At 46.7% G+C, this 23,631-nt stretch overlaps 2 protein-coding genes across 2 annotated transcripts; both read right to left on the bottom strand.

The window, feature by feature from the left end:
- Positions 1–4,604: 4,604 nt before the first annotated feature.
- On the bottom strand, positions 4,605–12,329 carry LOC129201621 (uncharacterized protein C12orf50 homolog). The gene is made up of 10 exons (XM_054813151.1): positions 12,062–12,329; positions 11,313–11,436; positions 9,924–10,088; positions 8,683–8,760; positions 8,453–8,566; positions 7,719–7,838; positions 6,337–6,444; positions 6,005–6,208; positions 4,800–4,891; positions 4,605–4,667 (listed from the first exon to the last, which is right to left on the bottom strand). Exons 1-10 carry the CDS (start codon positions 12,113–12,115, stop codon positions 4,605–4,607), a joined length of 1,122 nt encoding a protein of 373 aa, XP_054669126.1. The 5' UTR covers positions 12,116–12,329.
- Positions 12,330–12,569: 240 nt separating this feature from the next.
- Positions 12,570–23,565, bottom strand: LOC129201626 (uncharacterized protein C12orf50 homolog). Its single transcript, XM_054813159.1, has 11 exons — positions 23,382–23,565; positions 22,633–22,756; positions 21,249–21,413; positions 20,011–20,088; positions 19,781–19,894; positions 19,047–19,166; positions 17,088–17,165; positions 16,767–16,820; positions 15,042–15,282; positions 13,810–13,943; positions 12,570–12,733 (listed from the first exon to the last, which is right to left on the bottom strand). Exons 1-11 carry the CDS (start codon positions 23,433–23,435, stop codon positions 12,570–12,572), a joined length of 1,326 nt encoding a protein of 441 aa, XP_054669134.1. The 5' UTR covers positions 23,436–23,565.
- Positions 23,566–23,631: the final 66 nt, after the last annotated feature.

Raw genomic sequence — 23,631 nt, forward strand, 5'->3', positions numbered from 1 at the left:
AGCAAATGCCAGCTGGCTCCGAGAGAGACTCACTGCTGGCCAAGGCCGAGCCCATCAGCGACGGTGGTAGCACCTCTGTGAGAACTTTGTTAAGGAGGGGAGAGGGCTGCTGGGCAACGGCAGCCAGAGAGAGGAGTGAGAATGTGTGAGGGGAACAACTCTGCAGGCACCGAGGTCAGTGAGGAAGGAGGGGGAGGAGGTGGTCCGGGCACTGGGGCAGAGATTTCCCTGCAGCCCATGGAGAGGACCACGGTGAGGCAGGCTGTCCCCCCACAGCCCATGGAGGTTGTTGGTGGAGCAGACATCCACCTGCAGCCCGTGGAGGACCCTGTGCCGGAGAAGGTGGATGCCCAAAGGCAGCTGTGACCCCGTGGAGAGCCCGTGCTCTCTTATGGGTCAGCATTAAAGGGAGGGCTGGGACAGGGGACATTATAGCTGGGGTCTGCTACAGGCCACCCGACCAGGAAGACTGAGCGGATGAGGCCCTCTATAGACAGGTAGGAGCAGAAATGGATTTCTGAGGAGCCAAGAAATTCCCCTAAGACAGGAACAGGCAAAGGTATTTTGAGAAAACAGTTGGCTGATTCCTTTTTCTTTACTAAACTGTTAGATGATTTAGACGTGAAGCTCAAGGGCAGCCTTGGCGGCAGTGACCAGGAGAGGGTGGAGGTCAAGATCCTCAGGGCAGTGAGGAGGGCGCACAGCAAGCTCCCTACCCTGGACTTCAGGAGAGCAGACTTTGGTCTCTTCAGGGACCTGCTTGGTAGCGTACCATGGGATAAAGCCCTGGAAGGAAGAGGGGCCCAAGAAAGCTGCTTAGCATTCAAGGATCACCTCTTCCAAGCTCAGGAGCGATGCATCCCAACAAAGAGGAAGTCAGGCAAAAACACCAGGAGGCCTGCATGGCTGAACAAGGAGCTCTGGGCCATCCAGAGGGACCTTGACAGGCTTGAGAGGTGGGGCCGTGCAAACCACGTGAAGTTTCACAAGGCCAAGGGCAAGGTCCCGCACATGGGTTGGGGTGATCCCAAGCACAGCTGCAGGCTGGGCAGTGGAGAATGGATTGAGAGCAGCCCTGAGGAGAAGGACTTGGGGGTGTTGATCGATGAGAAGCTCAACAAGAGCCGGCGATGCGCGCTTGCGGCCCAGAAAGCCAACCGTATCCTGGGCTGCATCAAAAGAAGTGTGACCAGCAGGTCGAGGGAGGGGATTCTGCCCCTCTACTCCGCTCTTGTGAGACCCCACCTGGAGGACTGCATCCAGCTCTGGGGGCCCCAACATTAGAAGGACATGGAGCTGTTGGAGCGAGTCCAGAGGAGGGCCACAAAGCTGGTCAGAGGGCTGGAGCCCCTCTCCTATGAAGACCAGCTGGGAGAGGTGGGGTTGTTCAGCCTGGAGAAGAGAAGGCTCTGGGGAGACCTTAGAGCAGCCTTCCAGTACCTGAAGGGGGCCTACAGGAAAGCTGGAGAGGGACTGTTTACAAGGGCATGTACTGACAGGGCGACGGCTAAAGGGTTTAAACTGCAGGAGGGTAGACTTAGATTAGATATGAGAAAGAAATTCTTCACTGTGAGGGTGGTGAGGCACTGGAACAGGTTGCCCAGAGAAGCTGTGGATGCCCCCTCCCTGGAAGTGTTCAAGGCCAGGTTGGATGGGCCTTTGGGCAACGTGGTCTAGTGGAGGGTGTCCCTGCCCATGGCAGGGGGCTTGGAACTAGGTGATCTTCCAACCCAAAGCAAGCTGTGATTCTATGCCTGTCTCCTGTGGAAGGGACCCCACGCTGGAGCAGGGGAAGAGCGTGAAGAGGAAGGGGCGGCAGAGAGAACATGGGATGAACTGAGCGCAACCCCGACTCCCCGTCCCCCTGTACCGCTCGCGGGGAGGAGGTAGAGCAAAAGCAGGTGAGAACTTGAGCCTGGGCGGAAGGGGGGGCGGGGGAAGGTGTTTTAAGGTTTCGGGTTTATTTCTCATTACCCCACTGGGATTGGCTTGGTCCTAAATGAGGAGGGGAGTGACAGAGCAGCTTTGGTGGGCACCTGGCGTGCCGGCAGGGTCAACCCGCCACAGACGGGGCCAGGGCCGTGTACCGAGGCGGAGAGCCTGGGTAACAAGCAAGAGGAGGCAGCTGTCCTGACGGAGGCCAAATCGGGCACGGAGAGGTCCCCGCACCCAGCCTGGGGACAGGGCCTCCACGCCCCAGGCCCGCGGCACCCCGGCAAGCAGAAAAGACAGCCTGAGGAAAGGCTGCCCGGCCAGGGGAACGGCACCGCCACCGGCTAACGGCCGCCGCCGCGGCGCGCACCGGGCCACCACGCGGCCGCCTCAGCCCGGCGCCGAGCACAGCTGGGGCGGGGCGGCCCTGCCGCGGCGGGAGCCGCCGCTGTGGAAAGCGGAGCTGCCCCAGGCCCGCGGCCGGGCCCCGCCGGGCGGTGGAGCCAGCGCCTCGCTGAGGGCTGCTGGAGAGAGGCGACCGCCCCGCGCCCCGCCCCGCCCCGCCGTCCCCGGCGAGCGGTCGGCCGTCCGGCCGGGGCCATGAGCCGGCGGGGCGCGGTGCAGCGGAAGGTGCCGTGTCTGTTCGTGACCGAGGTGAAGGAGGAGCCGTCGGCCAAGCGGGAGCGCCAGGTGGCCGGGGCGGCACGGGGCCGGGCGGGAGGCGGGCGGGGCCGCAGTGCCGGCGGCGGGGCCGGGACAGGCAGCAGCACCGACCGTGCCAGGTCCGCCCGGCCCGGCCCGGGCCGGCTGCGGGGAGGGGGAGACCCAGGCGGCGGGAAGTGTCGCCGCAGGTCTGGAGCGAAAGGCACGGTAGAGGTTTCCGTAGGGCTCCCCCCTAGAAGGCGGGAAAGGAAGGTCGTTTGGGGGCCGTTTCAGCTCTGTCCCCCTCCTTTCCTGCCAGGTGCACCCAGGTGTTGGCCCTGAGGTTGCGTTTGCTTTTTCCAAGTGTAGGGAACAGCCAGGGCAAGGAACGAGGCCGCTCCAACATGACGGCCCTGGGAGCTTGTGAGCCTCGTGGGGGAAAAATAAGCTGCGCTCCCATTTTTCTTCTTTCTTTTCTTTCTTTTCTTTCAACAGTTTTATTTGGTGATCAGAGGAATATCGGACTTATGACAGAAGCATTCATCGGAGGCAGCAAGAGGTGCAATACTTCGCAAGGTGAAAGCAGTAAGTCATGGTGCCCAATCACAGTTATTTCTTGTTGTGATTGGGGTGGCATTCACCTGTCTGGCTGTGGGCCTGCGGGTCGTGTTTCCCGGTTTTAGTAGCAGCAGCAGCAGCAGGAGCAGCAGCTACTGCTGTGTGTCGGCTGGGTGACTTTCTCCCCTGGGTGTTTGGGTTCTGGATGGAAGAGCTGAAACGATTGCCAAAACGTCAGTAACTTCGTTGTTCAGCTCTGAGTACCAATGCCATCCTGATGGTGGTCGTGTAAGGGGACCTCCCTGCACTAGGTTTTGGCTCGGATAGAGTTATTTTTCTGCACAGTGTGGGGCTGTGCTGTGGATTTGTGCTGAAAACAGTGTTGCTAATACCGGGATATTTTGGTTACTGCTGAGCAGTGCTCAGGCAGCGTCAAGGCCTTTTCTGCTTCTCACCCCCCCCCACCAGCGAGTAGCTGGGGGTGCACAAGAAGTTGGGAGGGGACACAGCCGGGACGGCTGACCCCAGCCGACTAAAGGGATATTGCATACCATAGGAGGTCATGCTCAGCATATAAGGGGCTTTGGGAAGAAGAAGAAGAAGAAGAAGAAGAAAGGGGGTAAACTCAGAGCGGTGGCGTTTTTTTCTTCCCAAGTCACCGTTAACGCGTGATGGAGCCCTGCTTTCCTGGGGATGGCTGAACACCTGCCTGCCGATGGGAAGTGGTGAGCCATTTCCTTGTCTTGCTTTGCTTGCGCGTGTGGCTTTTGTTTTACCTATTAACGTGTCTTTATTTCAAGCCCCGAGTTTTCTCACTTTTTCTCTTCCGATTCTCTCCCCCATCCCACCGTGGAGGGCAGGTTTCTCGTGCTGACTAGAAGCCTTGTTTCACTTAGGTTTCACTTCTATTGTGTGCTCTATTGGATTACAGCTGTTGTGACTTCACCTGTCATTAAACATCTTGACCGCAAAGTGGTAGTTACCGTAAAGATAGTAGGTGTTTATAGGTTGGTTGCAGTGAAGGTGCCAGTCAAGGAACTACTCTGGTTCTAAAATGTCCGGTTGGTAGTTCTGCCTTGCACACTAGAACTTGTATAGTAAAGGGTGTGTAATTTCTTTGGGGAAGAGTAACAGAAGTGTGGAGGTTGGGAGGAAACGAGAAGATGCATTGCATTAAAAGACCTCTGAAACTGCAAAGTGAAAAAGTGCTAGTATTTATTCATCTCAGAAATTATGCCTTAAAACATCGTCTGCAAAAGTCATTTCAACAGTCAAATTTTCATAACAAATTAACCTTAGTGGATCTGTGATCACACAGAACGTATATTTTGTGTTTTCAATCAGTTTTGAAACATTGTCGTGTACTTCCTGCATCTTATTTTTGGAATTTGCAATTGTGTCCTCTTTGGATTTTCCAGCTGATAATTTCCACATTTCAATTTCGATTGCTCTTGTAAGTCGAAGAACTGGCTTCATCTCTTTCTCCTGTCTATGTATCGCTCTCCTTTCCTGTTCACTTCCCTGTCTTCTTGGCTCTGTTGTCAAAATAGATAGGCAGAACATGTTGTGCATCACTTATTAGAGGGAAAGTCTATGCTCTGTTCAAAAGGTGTTAAGAATTAGACTTCCAACAGAAGACGCAAGATAGAGGTTCTAATCTCAGTTACCTGACTGGTTGTTTTAGACTTTGAGAACGTTTTAGGGTGTGGATTTCTTTTCCTCCAAGTTGGTGCATTGTAAGAGCCTGAAGTATATTTGTCTGTAGAAAAAAGACAAGCACTCTTTCTTAATTTCAGCTGCAATTTAGGGAAAGACTCTCTTAGCCTGGTATGCAAATTAAATATTACATTAGCTGAAGTATCAATGCATACATTGGGTGACTCAGACACCACCTCTGAAATACAAGGTAGTATTAAATATAGATTTTGCCCCTAGAACTCTAAAGATCATCTGTAATCTCGCAGCGTTTCCATCAGGCTCACAGGATCTTCCAAAGGAGGCGGATTGTGCCACGGACATCCTTGACTTGGACAAAGTGAATGTTCCTGTGTAGACAACCTGCCCAAAGGCATCAGTTGCTTTTAGATTAGACTACTCCACAATCCGGTCTCCTTTTTTGTCCCTGCTTGGGAAAGCGCTAGATGCAAGGCAGTGTTATGTTTTTGTACTAGGTGGTTGATTTTGCGTCAGAGTATGCTGCCCAATGACTGACTAGTTTTCTGTAAAACTCGGTTAGAAATCATTATTATGAATACTCTGGTTTTCTGTTAATTCCAGATTAATTCCATTAATTCAAAGTACTAATTCCACAATAGTCCTAATTTTTTCCTTTTGCACACAGCCTGTGAGTCTTACCATAGCTTTCGGTTTGGGTCCAAAATCTTCTATTTGCATCAAGCTGATTCTTTTGTTTGGAGCGTTTCCCAGCATACGGCTCAGGTACTGCTGAAAAGAAAGGTAGCGAAAGTGCTAATGGTGGTTTTTACGACAAAAATGGTGATCGCCTTTTTTTTTGGGGGGGGGGGGGTTTTTTTTTTTTCTTTAAACGCTATATCCTTTCTCAACCTGGAAATTTGATAAGATGTGTTCTTCGCATTGAGAATGTTCTCTCTGTAATCTCTATGAAAGAAAAAGAAAAACCCCACAACTATTCGCCCCTGAGACGAAGCGGTGATGCTGGGATTCCTTTTGCTTCACTTCATTTGTCTGAAAGTGGGGGTTACTGTGTCTGAAGGAGGCTCCTTTGATTGGCAATTAAGACAGGGAGGCACCTCTAGGTGGAGATTCAGCCCAGCTTAAGAGAGGTGACTGAAACGGGCAAGATGAAATCACTTTCTTAACGTTTAAGGATCCTGTGTAAGCAGGAACCCACCTGTCGGTCCATTGCACTTTGGTTCTTGGGTGACGGTGGCAGTACGGTAGACTACATATGCTGATCTTCGAGGTTCTGAAGAACTGAAATAAGTGTCTCTTCCAGTTTCTCTCACTGGAGGAATAGCAGAAGCAGCTTCATCGTCCTTACTTTGACCCCTTTGTTGGCGACGTGGTTTTGCTTTGGGGTCTGGAGTGTGAATTCCTAAAAGAGAAGCAGCAAACTCAGACTGTCCCTATCTGACACTAAGAACAGAAATTAACTAGGTCCTGCCAAGTCATCTGTGAGTTGAGTAAACAAGAAGGAATAAGCCAACTGTTTTCTCAAAATACCTTTTCCTGTTCCTGTGTTATGGGACTTGCTTTCTTCCTCGGAAATCCATTGCTTCTCCTTTGCTTCTTTACCGGGATAGTTCTTTACCCGCTCCATGCGATTGGTTCCTGAGGGATTAAAATAGCGCATATTTACTTTTTGCAAAAGCAGGCACAATCTTCTCCTCCAAAAATGCTTTTTTGTTTGGTTGGGTTTTTTGGGAATTTTTTTTGGTTTTTGGTTTTGGTTTTTTTTTTTAAAGCAGATCTCCCACTTCATACACAGGTCTTCTTGGGCTGTACATGTTAAAAGTGCCGTTCCTCAGAAGGAAAGCGGAAGCGGTTATGGTTCCTCTAGAAGAGTTCACCGTTGCAAAATCTCGCAAGGAAACTCAAAAATTGACTATAAACACAAAGATGTTGGACTCGTTCAATGTCTTTGACCGCTTCTGGCTTAGAATGCTTCTCATTATGAATTTGCAAATCTTCATGAATACTGTATTTTGGGTTTACAGTTTAAAAGTACAAACATTGGCTTTAATCCACATACGCGTTTGTAATCACTGCGAATCAAAAGCTGCATGCAATTTATGTGCGTGTCACAGGGGGAACAAATCCTTTTCCAAAGTCAAAGTGTACCATCTAAATGGGAACCCAATGCAAAGGGACTCCAGAGCATAGGGTGACAACCCTGATCTGTGTGTCGCTACAAGGTAACTCAGTTAGCAACAAACCAGGAACCTTAATTAGCATGGTCCTGCCTACCGGTGCTTATTTCTCACGTGCTGCACATGAGGCACGCTTTTCCTCTGGCTCGGCTGCATCGTCAGTTGAGCTACGTGTTGTCCTGCGAGCTGAACAACTGAAATGATGTGGCATGCAAACTAACTTCAGTTTATAACTTGATATAAGTTTAATCCTCAGGCACATCGGTGATACAGTTTACAGCATGGGCCCAGGCATGCTTGTAACAGCTGACCTGGCGTTGCTGACGTGGTGCCAAGGAGCATTGCAGCACTACCAGTGAACGGCCAAAGCTTCAACCTTGTCACATTGGCTTTAGCTCCGATGTCAACGTACCTAGTGGTAAGGGTATTCTACTGCGGACATGTCTGTTTTATAACTTCACAGAAGCAATTCTTTTCCAAAATTAAGCAGGAAAAATTCAATTGGAATCAGCATAGAGGATTTTTTTTTCCTAGAATGATGCTAACCCAAGCAGAATGGTAAAGAGTGGTTTTGATTGTTACAGGTAATGGTGCAGCATGAGAAAGAGTCTCTAGAACATAACAAAGAAAGAATAACTCGGATCTAAAATGGTGAAGCTTAATGCGTGCACGTTCAGGTTTTTTTACTTAGCACATGATGTTCAGCAAAGAGAAGCTGATGCTAAAGTGTATTACCTCCGTTTTCAAAGGATCCACGATCTGTTCTGGGAATGGTCTCTGCTGGTACTGTCGTTCCTGAGCTCTCTCCTTCTCCTTTTGCATTCTTAAATGTTGTAGGAACTGTATCACCGTCGCCTGGAAGGGCAACAGAGAGAGTGGTTTAGCTGCTTGTGTGTAAGCCCAGGGAATGGCGCTGCCATTCTCTTCCTCCCTCAGTGATCCTATCTGACTGAATTTCTGGTATTTTCAAGATGCATGTCATTGTGGTACCAAAAACCTCAGAGAACTGTCTGGAAGAAATGCTTTGGGGAAACATCTCTATCCTTTTCTCTGAATGTATCTAATTCTAAAGACAGACCTATATTAGAACCTGTATTTGCCTGTTTGTTACTGATTTCCTTGTCGATAGTCTAAGTCTATCTCAATGAGGTGACATAAATCTTGGTCGTGAGGAAAAATTGTAGGGAAGACCACGTCTGTCGTGTGTCTCAGGAAAGTAGACATAGGCTTAATAGCCCATTTCTACCTTTTCCCTCGCCAGTGGACGCAGGTAGTCGCCACGTGTGTGACACTACCCATGTATATGGGGAAAAAGTAGTGAAGTCTGTTGACGCTCTTTGTAATACGCTATCCTTCATTGTCACTACATTAAAGAAGAGGGGAGGAGGGGCAAGCTATGGAGTAGTTTCTCCCTGTAACAGTAATTTAAAAAGTGGTAAACGATGTCCCAGAAGATGAAAAGCACTTGCCTGCCTGCAAGTCTCGCTCGGTAGCTTCCCAGGGTAGTAGCTCGTTTTCCCGAGGTGAAGACACAGTTTTTGTTGATTGGTGTTCCTGAGGGTACTGAATCCCGTAATACTCTCCTAAACATACCCCCAGGGGAGGAAAAAACCCAATGTTTACTGTATCGGCAGTATTGCTGTTTAGGAAAGAGTGACTATATTGCTGTTTAGGAAAGAGTGACTGATTTCCTACTTACCAGATTGATAGCATATTTCCTTTATTGCTCTTTCCTCTTCAAGGTCTGCAGCAGTCTGAGGCACCCAGTCAGGAGCACCTGTAGGCAGTATTTTTAAAAGGTTACGCGGTATCTATACAAAGACCTTCAACAATTCTTAATGGTCAAAAACCAACGTGAGTTTCATTGTGGTCAGGGTTTGTTTTTTTCTGACGGCAACCTCTGATTCTGGACAGAAAAATGATTCCTGAATAGCAGGAGTTTCCAGCTGCAGTGGAATTGCAGTTCCAACACGTATACAACAAGCTCTGCCCAAAGTTCCTCTGCTGCAATGTCTGCCGGCAGAGCTGGTGAAGGGAGTGCTCCTTGTCTGTCTCAGTTAAGGCCGCTAAGATCAGCAAAGCCCTCCTTTTTATACTGTTTAAATTGAGGTGGCTTACTCGGACTGAAACCGAGTTAGGAAGCGCTAACAGGCAGCCCCGAAGGGCAGGGGGAAAGTGAAAAGCAGCTTGGGGCGGCCTGAGAACTAGCACAGGAATTTGCGGAGTGCACGCATGAGAGCAGGTCGGTCTCTCGCTTTCACCCCCTGGGACTGCACGGTTCATTCCTTCCCAAGGAGTCTCTCAGTCAACGGTTTAACTACATTTCAAAACCTAAATAAAATCTAATATAGCAATAAATGTATACACATACACACTTGGTTAAACTAATGAAGAGTTTTGAGGGGATTCTCTTTGCTAGATTGAAGAATATCTTTCTGTAGTAAAATGAGACCGCCTACAGAGTTTAGGAAATCAGTGAAACAAGGCTTCTAGTCAGCATGAGAAACCTGCCCTCCATGGTGGGATGGGGGAGAGAATCGGCAGAGAAAAAGTGAGAAAACTCGTGGCTTGAAAGAAAGACAGTTTAATAGGTAAATACTTTGAGCAAAGTATTTAAGGGGAAGTCACACAGCTACCTTTTGTAAACCAACCTGTGACTTCACCTTCAGTGAGGAGAGTGTACAGCCCCTGTTCAAAAGTTTGTTTCCCAGAGAAGAAGTACCACCTCCTGAACTTGTCATTTTGTCCCCAAATTTTGAGAAATTTTGAAGAGTGACTACCAGTTCCAATAGTTTGGAGATTATGTCAAAAACCCGTCAAGACCTCTTTTCTCAAAAGAGGATGGTTTGATGGTTATGCTAATAAACGAGTTGCAAAGTGCATTGCGAGAGTGGAAAACCCCCTTCTACCCCCCGGTAAACGAAAGAAAAAATTGTTTACCGTTCTCCTCCTCTTCATCATCGTCCTCATCGTCGTCTTCATCGTTGAGGTGTATAGTCAGTGGAGGGTGAATTGGTCGTAAAATATTCTTTTGATTTCTGAGTGACTCTTGACCATGGGCTGGGTGCGGAATCCCTTCTTGGACACCTTGTTGCAATGGGGCATCTGCAGGAAAGAACATTACATTCATTTTGTTAGGAGGGAACTGGAAGATCAAATCCAGGTTCAGGCCAGCAGGTATCTTCTTGAAATCATTGCCATACTGAAGGAGTCATTAAATAGACGGATTGTGCCTTTTCCGAAAAATCTTCTGCTGAGGTCGGCAAAAGAGCGTCTTCCAAGTACAGAAAGTCTGAAAAAGCAGGCAGATATTTACACTATGGGACAACATGGGATTAGTAATACGGGGGCTGAAGTGAGTCAATGAGTTTAGAACCCCACCTGTGAAAATATTTTAAACATGCTGAATAATAGGCAGGCCATGGCATCGATTTTGAAGAGTTTAGCAACGCTAAGCACAGGAGTACCAATTTTTAGCTTGTCGACAATTTTTTCTCTCAAAATCTTCTGAACCACAACTCTCTCTACTAAGTGCAAAGTGTAGATTTTGAGAAGGAATATGAAGTTCATGACATTAATTTACACTCAACCAGATTCTTGTGCATCTCTTGCTTGCCTATGAGCAGCATGTGTATCATGTTAAAGGCATTTTAGTAGCACTCCTGCAGACCAGATTTGTTGTATCTCGTGCAAGAGAAATTAAGATACAACACTTAACTTGGTAGAGCCTTTATTTATTCATTTCGTTAGTAATGTATTTATTGATTTAATTTATTAATTTATTCCAAACGACAAACTGGAAATACATCTGCACACACAGCACTGTAATCTGATGTTGTCTCTACAAGGGGTGTCTCATCCATATAACATGTTGTGCTCTATCAACAGATACTGCTGCTGGTGGCCCTAACAACCTCCTCCCTCCAACCACACACGCTGCTTTTCATTTCTCTTAAGTGCTTACCTGCCCACTAACCATTTTCACTCCTGGAGAGATTTCATCTAGCAAATACCCAAGGAAGGCAACATTTTTACTCCATGGATCTTAGCAACCTAAACTGCCTTTTGTGACTTCACCTTTCATGTCACCGATAGTTACAAAGATTCGTAAGCAGACAGCTAAAAAAAGTCATATGGCAACCCTATTCAAATGCCAATCCAATTCCTTTCTTTGCCTTCAACTTGCCGGCATAGCGGATCATACCTGATTGATTTGCCATGGTACATTTCTTCACCTGCACGTACGCTACGTAAGCGCTGGAAGGACGTTTTTGTGCACTTACTTAAGAGCTCTACTGGACAAACGGCTGAGAAAATATTTTTACTCACTGTTACTCGGCGGCAAAAAAAGTCCATTTATGCTGCGAGGTTTGCTGTGATGGAAGGCGCAACTGATCCTCAAGCAGCCTGATGGTTGTTTTTCCCAGAAACAGGAGATGTTGCTGTACTTCTGCTGCAGGAGAAAACAGGTTTCAGATACTGTCAATACAGCAATAAAACGGGACTAAATGGATTCATATACAGCGTACTGCTGTGAACATATGACTAAGATTTTGTGGGACCACGCGCTGCTACTTTCGAACATGTAAAGTTATCTTAAGCTCCAGGTAACTCTAAAGTTACCTTGAGCTAGGGCAAGGGAGCTTTCGTGATGTCTGTAGATGAGAATAGGAGCAAAGCAGTCTCCTTACTGTACTGCAGTGCGTGCAGTATCGTGGGTTACCGGCGGTTTCTTAATGAGTTTCTATGTCATTTTTTAAAGGACATCAAAGTCACACTTGAAAATAGTTGAATACGTGACGGGAAGTTCCACCCAGTTCCAGACATTAGCAGCTGGGTCTCAGAGCAGCATCTCCAAAACATGCCACTTCTGGACTGTCGTCGGGACAGCTGGGTGTTTAGAGGATCGTGAGCTCTTCTCACTGCTCCTGAAAATCAGCTGTTTGATCTACAGATGGGGCCAGGACCCACGCAGAGTGGCATAGCGATGTCTAACTTTACATAACCACCCTCCCTTTCAAGACAGATATGTCAGGAGAATCAAGGGTACAAACCACTCTACAATCTACAGCATTTACCTGTGCGTAGGGGGAACAAACATGGAAAGAGCGGTCATTCCCAGCTGCGGCCATTTCCAGCTTTCAGGCTTCTCCTCCACTCTCCTACTGCTGGCAGAACATACACGAAAAAGTTAGAGCTCTCAACATTCAGGCAACTTGTAATCGTGTCCTGAAAGCAGTAGTTCTCTTTCCAAACCTGGACCTTCAGACCTTTTTGGAAACAAGGAAGGAGCTGCTACCTTCTCCGGGCTTGCTGAACGGACGAAGGCAGTTGCTAGCCGGTATAGAATGTTACGTTACGAAAGCTCCCAACTGCTCCTCCAGCTCGTGACATCAGCATGATGGTGCTATGTGGCCTGTCCAGCTTGAACACCTTCCTCTCTCTCCCTTGCTTCAGAGTAGAGTACGGAAAATCGGACCGTTTCAAAGGGTCTCCCCTTCTGGTGTTTCTTTAACGTAAACCGGAACAAACCCATTTGGCAGGGCTACAAGAATACCCAACTTCTTGCTTATCCTTATCCTTTGACTAGGTTTTCAACCAAAATCCTGTTGGCCCATGTTTTTCTTGCAGCACCTCTTTCTTTGGATGGAGAAACTTGCTGCTTCGTGTTAGTACACTGCTAGCTGTTAACGGCTGACGTTGTTGGGGTTCATTGCTTTTTCTTGCTTCCATGATGTCCAGTGCCACAGCTAAAGCAGAAAGAAGAGCGTACACTTGTGTCCCTAATTAAGACCTCTGTTCTCGCTCCCGTCCGAGGCTGCCTCTGAACAGACAATATCTAGGCGGGGAAAGGAAGTTTCAGTCCTGGAAAACGGTCAGGCAGGCTGTGATCCCCAGGACAGGGGGTCACAGTTCCCACACTGAGTGACATCAGTGACTTGGAGCTGAACACTTCCGGTGCCAGAGACTCCACGGGCACAAATGGTACGAGGCTGGCTCAGCGGTGGTTATGCCCAAGCTGGGGGAGAAGCACGGAGACATTGAAATGACTGGAAGTCTTCAGGTCTCTCGAGGAGCCGATCAATGTGTTTGTGACTCCGGTATCAGGAGATGGCCCAAAGAGCTGTGAAGCAAGAAACAATGTGAGTGAAAGGGCTCCCACAGGTCCGTAAGCCCTACAGCTGACTGGGGCACACAGGGGAAGGAACATGCCGGAAAGCAGGCGAGGGCCATGAATAATGAACTGCCAGCGGGCAGGAGCAGCCCGAGTAAGAAAGTGTTAACACTGCCAAGAGCTATCCAAACAGGGGCTCTTCTTAGCTGTGTAGCTGTGCCTCAGTGAGGCCTGGCTGCAGGGAGGGGGAGACCCGGGCGGCGGGAAGTGTCGCTGCAGGTCTGGAGCGAAAGGCACGGTAGAGGTTTCTGTAGGGCTCCCCCCTGGAAGGCGGGAAAGGAAGGTCGTTTGGGGGCCGTTTCAGCTCTGTCCCCCTCCTTTCCTGCCAGGTGCACCCAGGTGTTGGCCCTGAGGTTGCGTTTGCTTTTTCCAAGTGTAGGGAACAGCCAGGGCAAGGAACGAGGCCGCTCCAACATGACGGCACTGGGAGCTTGTGAGCCTTGTGGGGGAAAAATAAGCTGCTCTCTCATGTTTCTTCTTTCTTTTCTTTCTTTTCTTTCAGCAGTTTTATTTGGTGATCAGAGGAATATCGGACTTATGACAGAAGCATTCATCGGAGGCAGCAAGAGGTGCAGTACTTCGCAAGGTGAAAGTAGTAAGTCATGGTGCCCAATCACAGTTATTTCTTGTTGTGATTGGGGTGGCATTCACCTGTCTGGCTGTGGGCCTGCGGGTCGTGTTTCCCGGTTTTAGTAGCAGCAGCAGCAGCAGCAGGAGCAGCAGCTACTGCTGTGTGTCGGCTGGGTGACTTTCTCCCCTGGGTGTTTGGGTTCTGGATGGAAGAGCTGAAACGATTGCCAAAACGTCAGTAACTTCGTTGTTCAGCTCTGAGTACCAATGCCATCTTGATGGTGGTCGTGTAAGGGGACCTCCCTGCACTAGGTTTTGGCTAGGATAGAGTTATTTTTCTGCACAGTGTGGGGCTGTGTTGTGGATTTGTGCTGAAAACAGTGTTGCTAATACCGGGATATTTTGGTTACTGCTGAGCAGTGCTCAGGCAGCGTCAAGGCCTTTTCTGCTTCTCACCCCCCCCCACCAGCGAGTAGCTGGGGGTGCACAAGAAGTTGGGAGGGGACACAGCCGGGACGGCTGACCCCAGCCGACGAAAGGGATATTGCATACCATAGGAGGTCATGCTCAGCATATAAGGGGCTTTGGGAAGAAGAAGAAGAAGAAGAAGAAGAAGAAGAAGAAGAAGAAGAAAGAGGGTAGACTCAGAGCGGTGGCGTTTTTTTCTTCCCAAGTCACCGTTAACGCGTGATGGAGCCCTGCTTTCCTGGGGATGGCTGAACACCTGCCTGCCGATGGGAAGTGGTGAGCCATTTCCTTGTCTTGCTTTGCTTGCGCGTGTGGCTTTTGTTTTACCTATTAAAGTGTCTTTATTTCAAGCCCCGAGTTTTCTCACTTTTTCTCTTCCGATTCTCTCCCCCATCCCACCGTGGAGGGCAGGTTTCTCGTGCTGACTAGAAGCCTTGTTTCACTTAGGTTTCACTTCTATTGTGTGCTCTATTGGATTACAGCTGTTGTGACTTCACCTGTCATTAAACATCTTGACCACAAAGTGGTAGTTACCGTAAAGATAGTAGGTGTTTATAGGTTGGTTGCAGTGAAGGTGCCAGTCAAGGAACTACTCCGGTTCTAAAATGTCCGGTTGGTAGTTCTGCCTTGCACACTAGAACTTGTATAGTAAAGGGTGTGTAATTTCTTTGGGGAAGAGTAACAGAAGTGTGGAGGTTGGGAGGAAACGAGAAGATGCGTTGCATTAAAAGACCTCTGAAACTGCAAAGTGAAAAAGTGCTAGTATTTATTCATCTTAGAAATTATGCCTTAAAACATCATCTGCAAAAGTCATTTCAACAGTCAAATTTTCATAACAAATTAACCTTAGTGGATCTGTGATCACACAGAACATATATTTTGTGTTTTCAATCAGTTTTGAAACATTGTCGTGTACTTCCTGCATCTTATTTTTGGAATTTGCAATTGTGTCCTCTTTGGATTTTCCAGCTGATAATTTCCACATTTCAATTTCGATTGCTCTTGTAAGTCGAAGAACTGGCTTCATCTCTTTCTCCTGTCTATGTATCGCTCTCCTTTCCTGTTCACTTCCCTGTCTTCTTGGCTCTGTTGTCAAAATAGATAGGCAGAACATGTTGTGCATCACTTATTAGAGGGAAAGTCTATGCTCTGTTCAAAAGGTGTTAAGAATTAGACTTCCAACAGAAGACGCAAGATAGAGGTTCTAATCTCAGTTACCTGACTGGTTGTTTTAGACTTTGAGAACGTTTTAGGGTGTGGATTTCTTTTCCTCCAAGTTGGTGCATTGTAAGAGCCTGAAGTATATTTGTCTGTAGAAAAAAGACAGGCACTCTTTCTTAATTTCAGCTGCAATTTAGGGAAAGACTCTCTTAGCCTGGTATGCAAATTAAATATTACATTAGCTGAAGTATCAATGCATACATTGGGTGACTCAGACACCACCTCTGAAATACAAGGTAGTATTAAATATAGATTTTGCCCCTAGAACTCTAAAGATCATCTGTAATCTCGCAGCGTTTCCATCAGGCTCACAGGATCTTCCAAAGGAGGCGGATTGTGCCACGGACATCCTTGACTTGGACAAAGTGAATGTTCCTGTGTAGACAACCTGCCCAAAGGCATCAGTTGCTTTTAGATTAGACTACTCCACAATCCGGTCTCCTTTTTTGTCCCTGCTTGGGAAAGCGCTAGATGCAAGGCAGTGTTATGTTTTTGTACTAGGTGGTTGATTTTGCGTCAGAGTATGCTGCCCAATGACTGACTAGTTTTCTGTAAAACTCGGTTAGAAATCATTATTATGAATACTCTGGTTTTCTGTTAATTCCAGATTAATTCCATTAATTCAAAGTACTAATTCCACAATAGTCCTAAATTTTTCCTTTTGCACACAGCCTGTGAGTCTTACCATAGCTTTCGGTTTGGGTCCAAAATCTTCTATTTGCGTCAAGCTGATTCTTTTGTTTGGAGCGTTTCCCAGCATACGGCTCAGGTACTGCTGAAAAGAAAGGTAGCGAAAGTGCTAAGGTGGTTTTTACGACAAAAATGCTGATCGCCTTTTTTGGGGGGGGGTTGTTTTTTTCATTTTTTTTTAAACGCTATATCCTTTCTCAACCTGGAAATTTGATAAGATGTGTTCTTCGCATTGAGAATGTTCTCTCTGTAATCTCTATGAAAGAAAAAGAAAAACCCCACAACTATTCGCCCCTGAGACGAAGCGGTGATGCTGGGATTCCTTTTGCTTCACTTCATTTGTCTGAAAGTGGGGGTTACTGTGTCTGAAGGAGGTTCCTTTGATTGGCAATTAAGACAGGGAGGCACCTCTAGGTGGAGATTCAGCCCAGCTTAAGAGAGGTGACTGAAACGGGCAAGATGAAATCACTTTCTTAACGTTTAAGGATCCTGTGTAAGCAGGAACCCACCTGTCGGTCCATTGCACTTTGGTTCTTGGGTGACGGTGGCAGTACGGTAGACTACATATGCTGATCTTCGAGGTTCTGAAGAACTGAAATAAGTGTCTCTTCCAGTTTCTCTCACAGGAGGAACAGCAGAAGCAGCTTCATCGTCCTTACTTTGACCCCTTTGTTGGCGACGTGGTTTTGCTTTGGGGTCTGGAGTGTGAATTCCTAAAAGAGAAGCAGCAAACTCAGACCAAAATGCTGGGCTATTCCTTCAAAATTGGACATGTTGCAGGAGGCCGGAGGCTGGAAGGCCTAGATAAAGCAAATGCTCTTTGTGGCTAGTCCAATCCAAATATGGACTGTCCCTATCTGACACTAAGAACAGAAATTAACTAGGTCCTGCCAAGTCATCTGTGAGTTGAGTAAACAAGAAGGAATAAGCCAACTGTTTTCTCAAAATACCTTTTCCTGTTCCTGTGTTATGGGACTTGCTTTCTTCCTCGGAAATCCATTGCTTCTCCTTTGCTTCTTTACCGGGATAGTTCTTTACCCGCTCCATGCGATTGGTTCCTGAGGGATTAAAATAGCGCATATTTACTTTTTGCAAAAGCAGGCACAATCTTCTCCTCCAAAAATGCTTTTTTGTTTGGTTGGTGGTTTTGGGGTATTTTTGGGTTGGGTTTTTTTTTTTTGTTTTTTAAAGCAGATCTCCCACTTCATACACAGGTCTTCTTGGGCTGTACATGTTAAAAGTGCCGTTCCTCAGAAGGAAAGCGGAAGCGGTTATGGTTCCTCTAGAAGAGTTCACAGTTGCAAAATCTTGCAAGGAAACTCAAAAATTGACTATAAACACAAAGGTGTTGGACTCGTTCAATGTCTTTGACCGCTTCTGGCTTAGAATGCTTCTCATTATGAATTTGAAAATCTTCATGAATACTGTATTTTGGGTTTACAGTTTAAAAGTACAAACATTAGCTTTAATCCACATACGCGTTTGTAATCACTGCGAATCAAAAGCTGCATGCAATTTATGTGCGTGTGTCCTGGTTTTAGCTGAGAGGGTTGATTTTCTTCATAGTAGCTAGTGTGAGGATATGTTTTGGATTTGTGCGGGAGACAGTGTTGATAATATAGAGATGTTTTTGTTCTACGGACTTCTTGTTGAGCAGTGTTTACACAGGGCAAGGCCTTTTCTGCTTCTTGCACTGCCCTGCCAGCGGGATGGCTGGGGCTGCACAAGAAGTTGGGAGGAGACAGACAGGACAGGTGACCCAAGCTGACCAAAGGGATATTCCATACCATATGACGTCATGCTCAGTTTATAAGGAGCTTGGGGGGAAGAGAAGGGGGGGGGGTGGCGTTCGGAGTGATGGCGTTTGTCTTCCCAAGTAACCGTTACGCGTGACAGAGCCCTGCTTCCCTGGGGATGGCTGAACACCTGCCTGCCCATGGGGAGTGGTGAATGAATTCCTTGCTTTGCTTTGCTTGTGCGCACGGCTTTTGCTTTACCTATTAAAATGTCTTTATCTCAACCCACGAGTTTTCTCACTTTAACTTTTCCAGTTCTCTCCCCCATCCCGATGGGGGGAGCGAGTGAGCGGCTGCGTGGTGCTTAGCTGCCGGCTGGGGTAAAACCAAGACAGCGTGTCACAGGGGGAACAAATCCTTTTCCAAAGTCAAAGTGTACCATCTAAATGGGAACCCAATGCAAAGGGACTCCACAGCACAGGGTGACAACCCTGGTCTGTGTGTCGCTACAAGGTAACTCAGTTAGCAACAAACCAGGAACCTTAATTAGCATGGTCCTGCCTACCGGTGCTTATTTCTCACGTGCTGCACATGAGGCACGCTTTTCCTCTGGCTCGGCTGCATCGTCAGTTGAGCTACGTGTTGTCCTGCGAGCTGAACAACTGAAATGATGTGGCATGCAAACTAACTTCAGTTTATAACTTGATATAAGTTTAATCCTCAGGCACATCGGTGATACAGTTTACAGCATGGGCCCAGGCATGCTTGTAACAGCTGACCTGGCGTTGCTGACGTGGTGCCAAGGAGCATTGCAGCACTACCAGTGAACGGCCAAAGCTTCAACCTTGTCACATTGGCTTTAGCTCCGATGTCAACGTACCTAGTGGTAAGGGTATTCTACTGCGGACATGTCTGTTTTATAACTTCACAGAAGCAATTCTTTTCCAAAATTAAGCAGGAAAAATTCAATTGGAATCAGCATAGAGGATCTTTTTTTACTAGAATGATGCTAACCCAAGCAGAATGGTAAAGAGTGGTTTTGATTGTTACAGGTAATGGTGCAGCATGAGAAAGAGTCTCTAGAACATAACAAAGAAAGAATAACTCGGATCTAAAATGGTGAAGCTTAATGCGTGCACGTTCAGGTTTTTTTACTTAGCACATGATGTTCAGCAAAGAGAAGCTGATGCTAAAGTGTATTACCTCCGTTTTCAAAGGATCCACGATCTGTTCTGGGAATGGTCTCTGCTGGTACTGTCGTTCCTGAGCTCTCTCCTTCTCCTTTTGCATTCTTAAATGTTGTAGGAATTGTATCACCGTCGCCTGGAAGGGCAACAGAGAGAGTGGTTTAGCTGCTTGTGTGTAAGCCCGGGGAATGGCGCTGCCATTCTCTTCCTCCCTCAGTGATCCTATCTGACTGAATTTCTGGTATTTTCAAGATGCATGTCATTGTGGTACCAAAAACCTCAGAGAACTGTCTGGAAGAAATGCTTTGGGGAAACATCTCTATCCTTTTCTCTGAATGTATCTAATTCTAAAGACAGACCTATATTAGAACCTGTATTTGCCTGTTTGTTACTGATTTCCTTGTCGATAGTCTAAGTATATCTCAATGAGGTGACATAAATCTTGGTCGTGAGGAAAAATTGTAGGGAAGACCACCTCTGTCGTGTGTCTCAGGAAAGTAGACATAGGCTTAATAGCCCATTTCTACCTTTTCCCTCGCCAGTGGGCGCAGGTAGTCGCCACGTGTGTGACACTACCCATGTATATGGGGAAAAAGTAGTGAAGTCTGTTGACGCTCTTTGTAATACGCTATCCTTCATTGTCACTACATTAAAGAAGAGGGGAGGAGGGGCAAGCTATGGAGTAGTTTCTCCCTGTAACAGTAATTTAAAAAGTGGTAAACGATGTCCCAGAAGATGAAAAGCACTTGCCTGCCTGCAAGTCTCGCTCGGTAGCTTCCCAGGGTAGTAGCTCATTTTCCCGAGGTGAAGACACAGTTTTTGTTGATTGGTGTTCCTGAGGGTACTGAATCCCGTAATACTCTCCTAAACATACCCCCAGGGGAGGAAAAAACCCAATGTTTACTGTATCGGCAGTATTGCTGTTTAGGAAAGAGTGACTATATTGCTGTTTAGGAAAGAGTGACTGATTTCCTACTTACCAGATTGATAGCATATTTCCTTTATTGCTCTTTCCTCTTCAAGGTCTGCAGCAGTCTGAGGCACCCAGTCAGGAGCACCTGTAGGCAGTATTTTTAAAAGGTTACGCGGTATCTATACAAAGACCTTCAACAATTCTTAATGGTCAAAAACCAACGTGAGTTTCATTGTGGTCAGGGTTTGTTTTTTTCTGACGGCAACCTCTGATTCTGGACAGAAAAATGATTCCTGAATAGCAGGAGTTTCCAGCTGCAGTGGAATTGCAGTTCCAACACGTATACAACAAGCTCTGCCCAAAGTTCCTCTGCTGCAATGTCTGCCGGCAGAGCTGGTGAAGGGAGTGCTCCTTGTCTGTCTCAGTTAAGGCCGCTAAGATCAGCAAAGCCCTCCTTTTTATACTGTTTAAATTGAGGTGGCTTACTCGGACTGAAACCGAGTTAGGAAGCGCTAACAGGCAGCCCCGAAGGGCAGGGGGAAAGTGAAAAGCAGCTTGGGGCGGCCTGAGAACTAGCACAGGAATTTGCGGAGTGCACGCATGAGAGCAGGTCGGTCTCTCGCTTTCACCCCCTGGGACTGCACGGTTCATTCCTTCCCAACGAGTCTCTCAGTCAACGGTTTAACTACATTTCAAAACCTAAATAAAATCTAATATAGCAATAAATGTATACACATACACACTCGGTTAAACTAATGAAGAGTTTTGAGGGGATTCTCTTTGCTAGATTGAAGAATATCTTTCTGTAGTAAAATGAGACCGCCTACAGAGTTTAGGAAATCAGTGAAACAAGGCTTCTAGTCAGCATGAGAAACCTGCCCTCCATGGTGGGATGGGGGAGAGAATCGGCAGAGAAAAAGTGAGAAAACTCGTGGCTTGAAAGAAAGACAGTTTAATAGGTAAATACTTTGAGCAAAGTATTTAAGGGGAAGTCACACAGCTACCTTTTGTAAACCAACCTGTGACTTCACCTTCAGTGAGGAGAGTGTACAGCCCCTGTTCAAAAGTTTGTTTCCCAGAGAAGAAGTACCTCCTGAACTTGTCATTTTGTCCCCAAATTTTGAGAAATTTTGAAGAGTGACTACCAGTTCCAATAGTTTGGAGATTATGTCAAAAACCCGTCAAGACCTCTTTTCTCAAAAGAGGATGGTTTGATGGTTATGCTAATAAATGAGTTGGAAAGTGCATTGCGAGAGTGGAAAACCCCCTTCTACCCCCCGGTAAACAAAAGAAAAAATTGTTTACCGTTCTCCTCCTCTTCATCATCGTCCTCATCGTCGTCTTCATCGTTGAGGTGTATAGTCAGTGGAGGGTGAATTGGTCGTAAAATATTCTTTTGATTTCTGAGTGACTCTTGACCATGGGCTGGGTGCGGAATCCCTTCTTGGACACCTTGTTGCAATGGGGCATCTGCAGGAAAGAACATTACATTCATTTTGTTAGGAGGGAACTGGAAGATCAAATCCAGGTTCAGGCCAGCAGGTATCTTCTTGAAATCATTGCCATACTGAAGGAGTCATTAAATAGACGGATTGTGCCTTTTCCGAAAAATCTTCTGCTGAGGTCGGCAAAAGAGCGTCTTCCAAGTACAGAAAGTCTGAAAAAGCAGGCAGATATTTACACTATGGGACAACATGGGATTAGTAATACGGGGGCTGAAGTGAGTCAATGAGTTTAGAACCCCACCTGTGAAAATATTTTAAACATGCTGAATAATAGGCAGGCCATGGCATCGATTTTGAAGAGTTTAGCAACGCTAAGCACAGGAGTACCAATTTTTAGCTTGTCGACAATTTTTTCTCTCAAAATCTTCTGAACCACAACTCTCTCTACTAAGTGCAAAGTGTAGATTTTGAGAAGGAATATGAAGTTCATGACATTAATTTACACTCAACCAGATTCTTGTGCATCTCTTGCTTGCCTATGAGCAGCATGTGTATCATGTTAAAGGCATTTTAGTAGCACTCCTGCAGACCAGATTTGTTGTATCTCGTGCAAGAGAAATTAAGATACAACACTTAACTTGGTAGAGCCTTTATTTATTCATTTCATTAGTAATGTATTTATTGATTTATTAATTTATTCCAAACGACAAACTGGAAATACATCTGCACACACAGCACTGTAATCTGATGTTGTCTGTACAAGGGGTGTCTCATCCATATAACATGTTGTGCTCTATCAACAGATACTGCTGCTGGTGGCCCTAACAACCTCCTCCCTCCAACCACACACGCTGCCTTTCATTTCTCTTAAGTGCTTACCTGCCCACTAACCATTTTCACTCCTGGAGAGATTTCATCTAGCAAATACCCAAGGAAGGCAACATTTTTACTCCATGGATCTTAGCAACCTAAACTGCCTTTTGTGACTTCACCTTTCATGTCACCGATAGTTACAAAGATTCGTAAGCAGACAGCTAAAAAAAGTCATATGGCAACCCTATTCAAATGCCAATCCAATTCCTTTCTTTGCCTTCAACTTGCCGGCATAGCGGATCATACCTGATTGATTTGCCATGGTACATTTCTTCACCTGCACGTACGCTACGTAAGCGCTGGAAGGACGTTTTTGTGCACTTACTTAAGAGCTCTACTGGAGAAACGGCTGAGAAAATATTTTTACTCACTGTTACTCGGCGGCAAAAAAAGTCCATTTATGCTGCGAGGTTTGCTGTGATGGAAGGCGCAACTGATCCTCAAGCAGCCTGATGGTCGTTTTTCCCAGAAACAGGAGATGTTGCTGTACTTCTGCTGCAGGAGAAAACAGGTTTCAGATACTGTCAGTACAGCAATAAAACGGGACTAAATGGATTCATATACAGCGTACTGCTGTGAACATATGACTAAGATTTTGTGGGACCACGCGCTGCTACTTTCGAACATGTAAAGTTATCTTAAGCTCCAGATAACTCTAAAGTTACCTTGAGCTAGGGCAAGGGAGCTTTCGTGATGTCTGTAGATGAGAATAGGAGCAAAGCAGTCTCCTTACTGTACTGCAGTGCGTGCAGTATCGTGGGTTACCGGCGGTTTCTTAATGAGTTTCTATGTCATTTTTTAAAGGACATCAAAGTCACACTTGAAAATAGTTGAATACGTGACGGGAAGTTCCACCCAGTTCCAGACATTAGCAGCTGGGTCTCAGAGCAGCATCTCCAAAACATGCCACTTCTGGACTGTCGTCGGGACAGCTGGGTGTTTAGAGGATCGTGAGCTCTTCTCACTGCTCCTGAAAATCAGCTGTTTGATCTACAGATGGGGCCAGGACCCACGCAGAGTGGCATAGCGATGTCTAACTTTACATAACCACCCTCCCTTTCAAGACAGATATGTCAGGAGAATCAAGGGTACAAACCACTCTACAATCTACAGCATTTACCTGTGCGTAGGGGGAACAAACATGGAAAGAGCGGTCATTCCCAGCTGCGGCCATTTCCAGCTTTCAGGCTTCTCCTCCACTCTCCTACTGCTGGCAGAACATACACGAAAAAGTTAGAGCTCTCAACATTCAGGCAACTTGTAATCGTGTCCTGAAAGCAGTAGTTCTCTTTCCAAACCTGGACCTTCAGACCTTTTTGGAAACAAGGAAGGAGCTGCTACCTTCTCTGGGCTTGCTGAACGGACGAAGG

This window comes from Grus americana, chromosome 1, assembly GCF_028858705.1.
Source record: "Grus americana isolate bGruAme1 chromosome 1, bGruAme1.mat, whole genome shotgun sequence".
NCBI lineage: Eukaryota > Metazoa > Chordata > Aves > Gruiformes > Gruidae > Grus > Grus americana.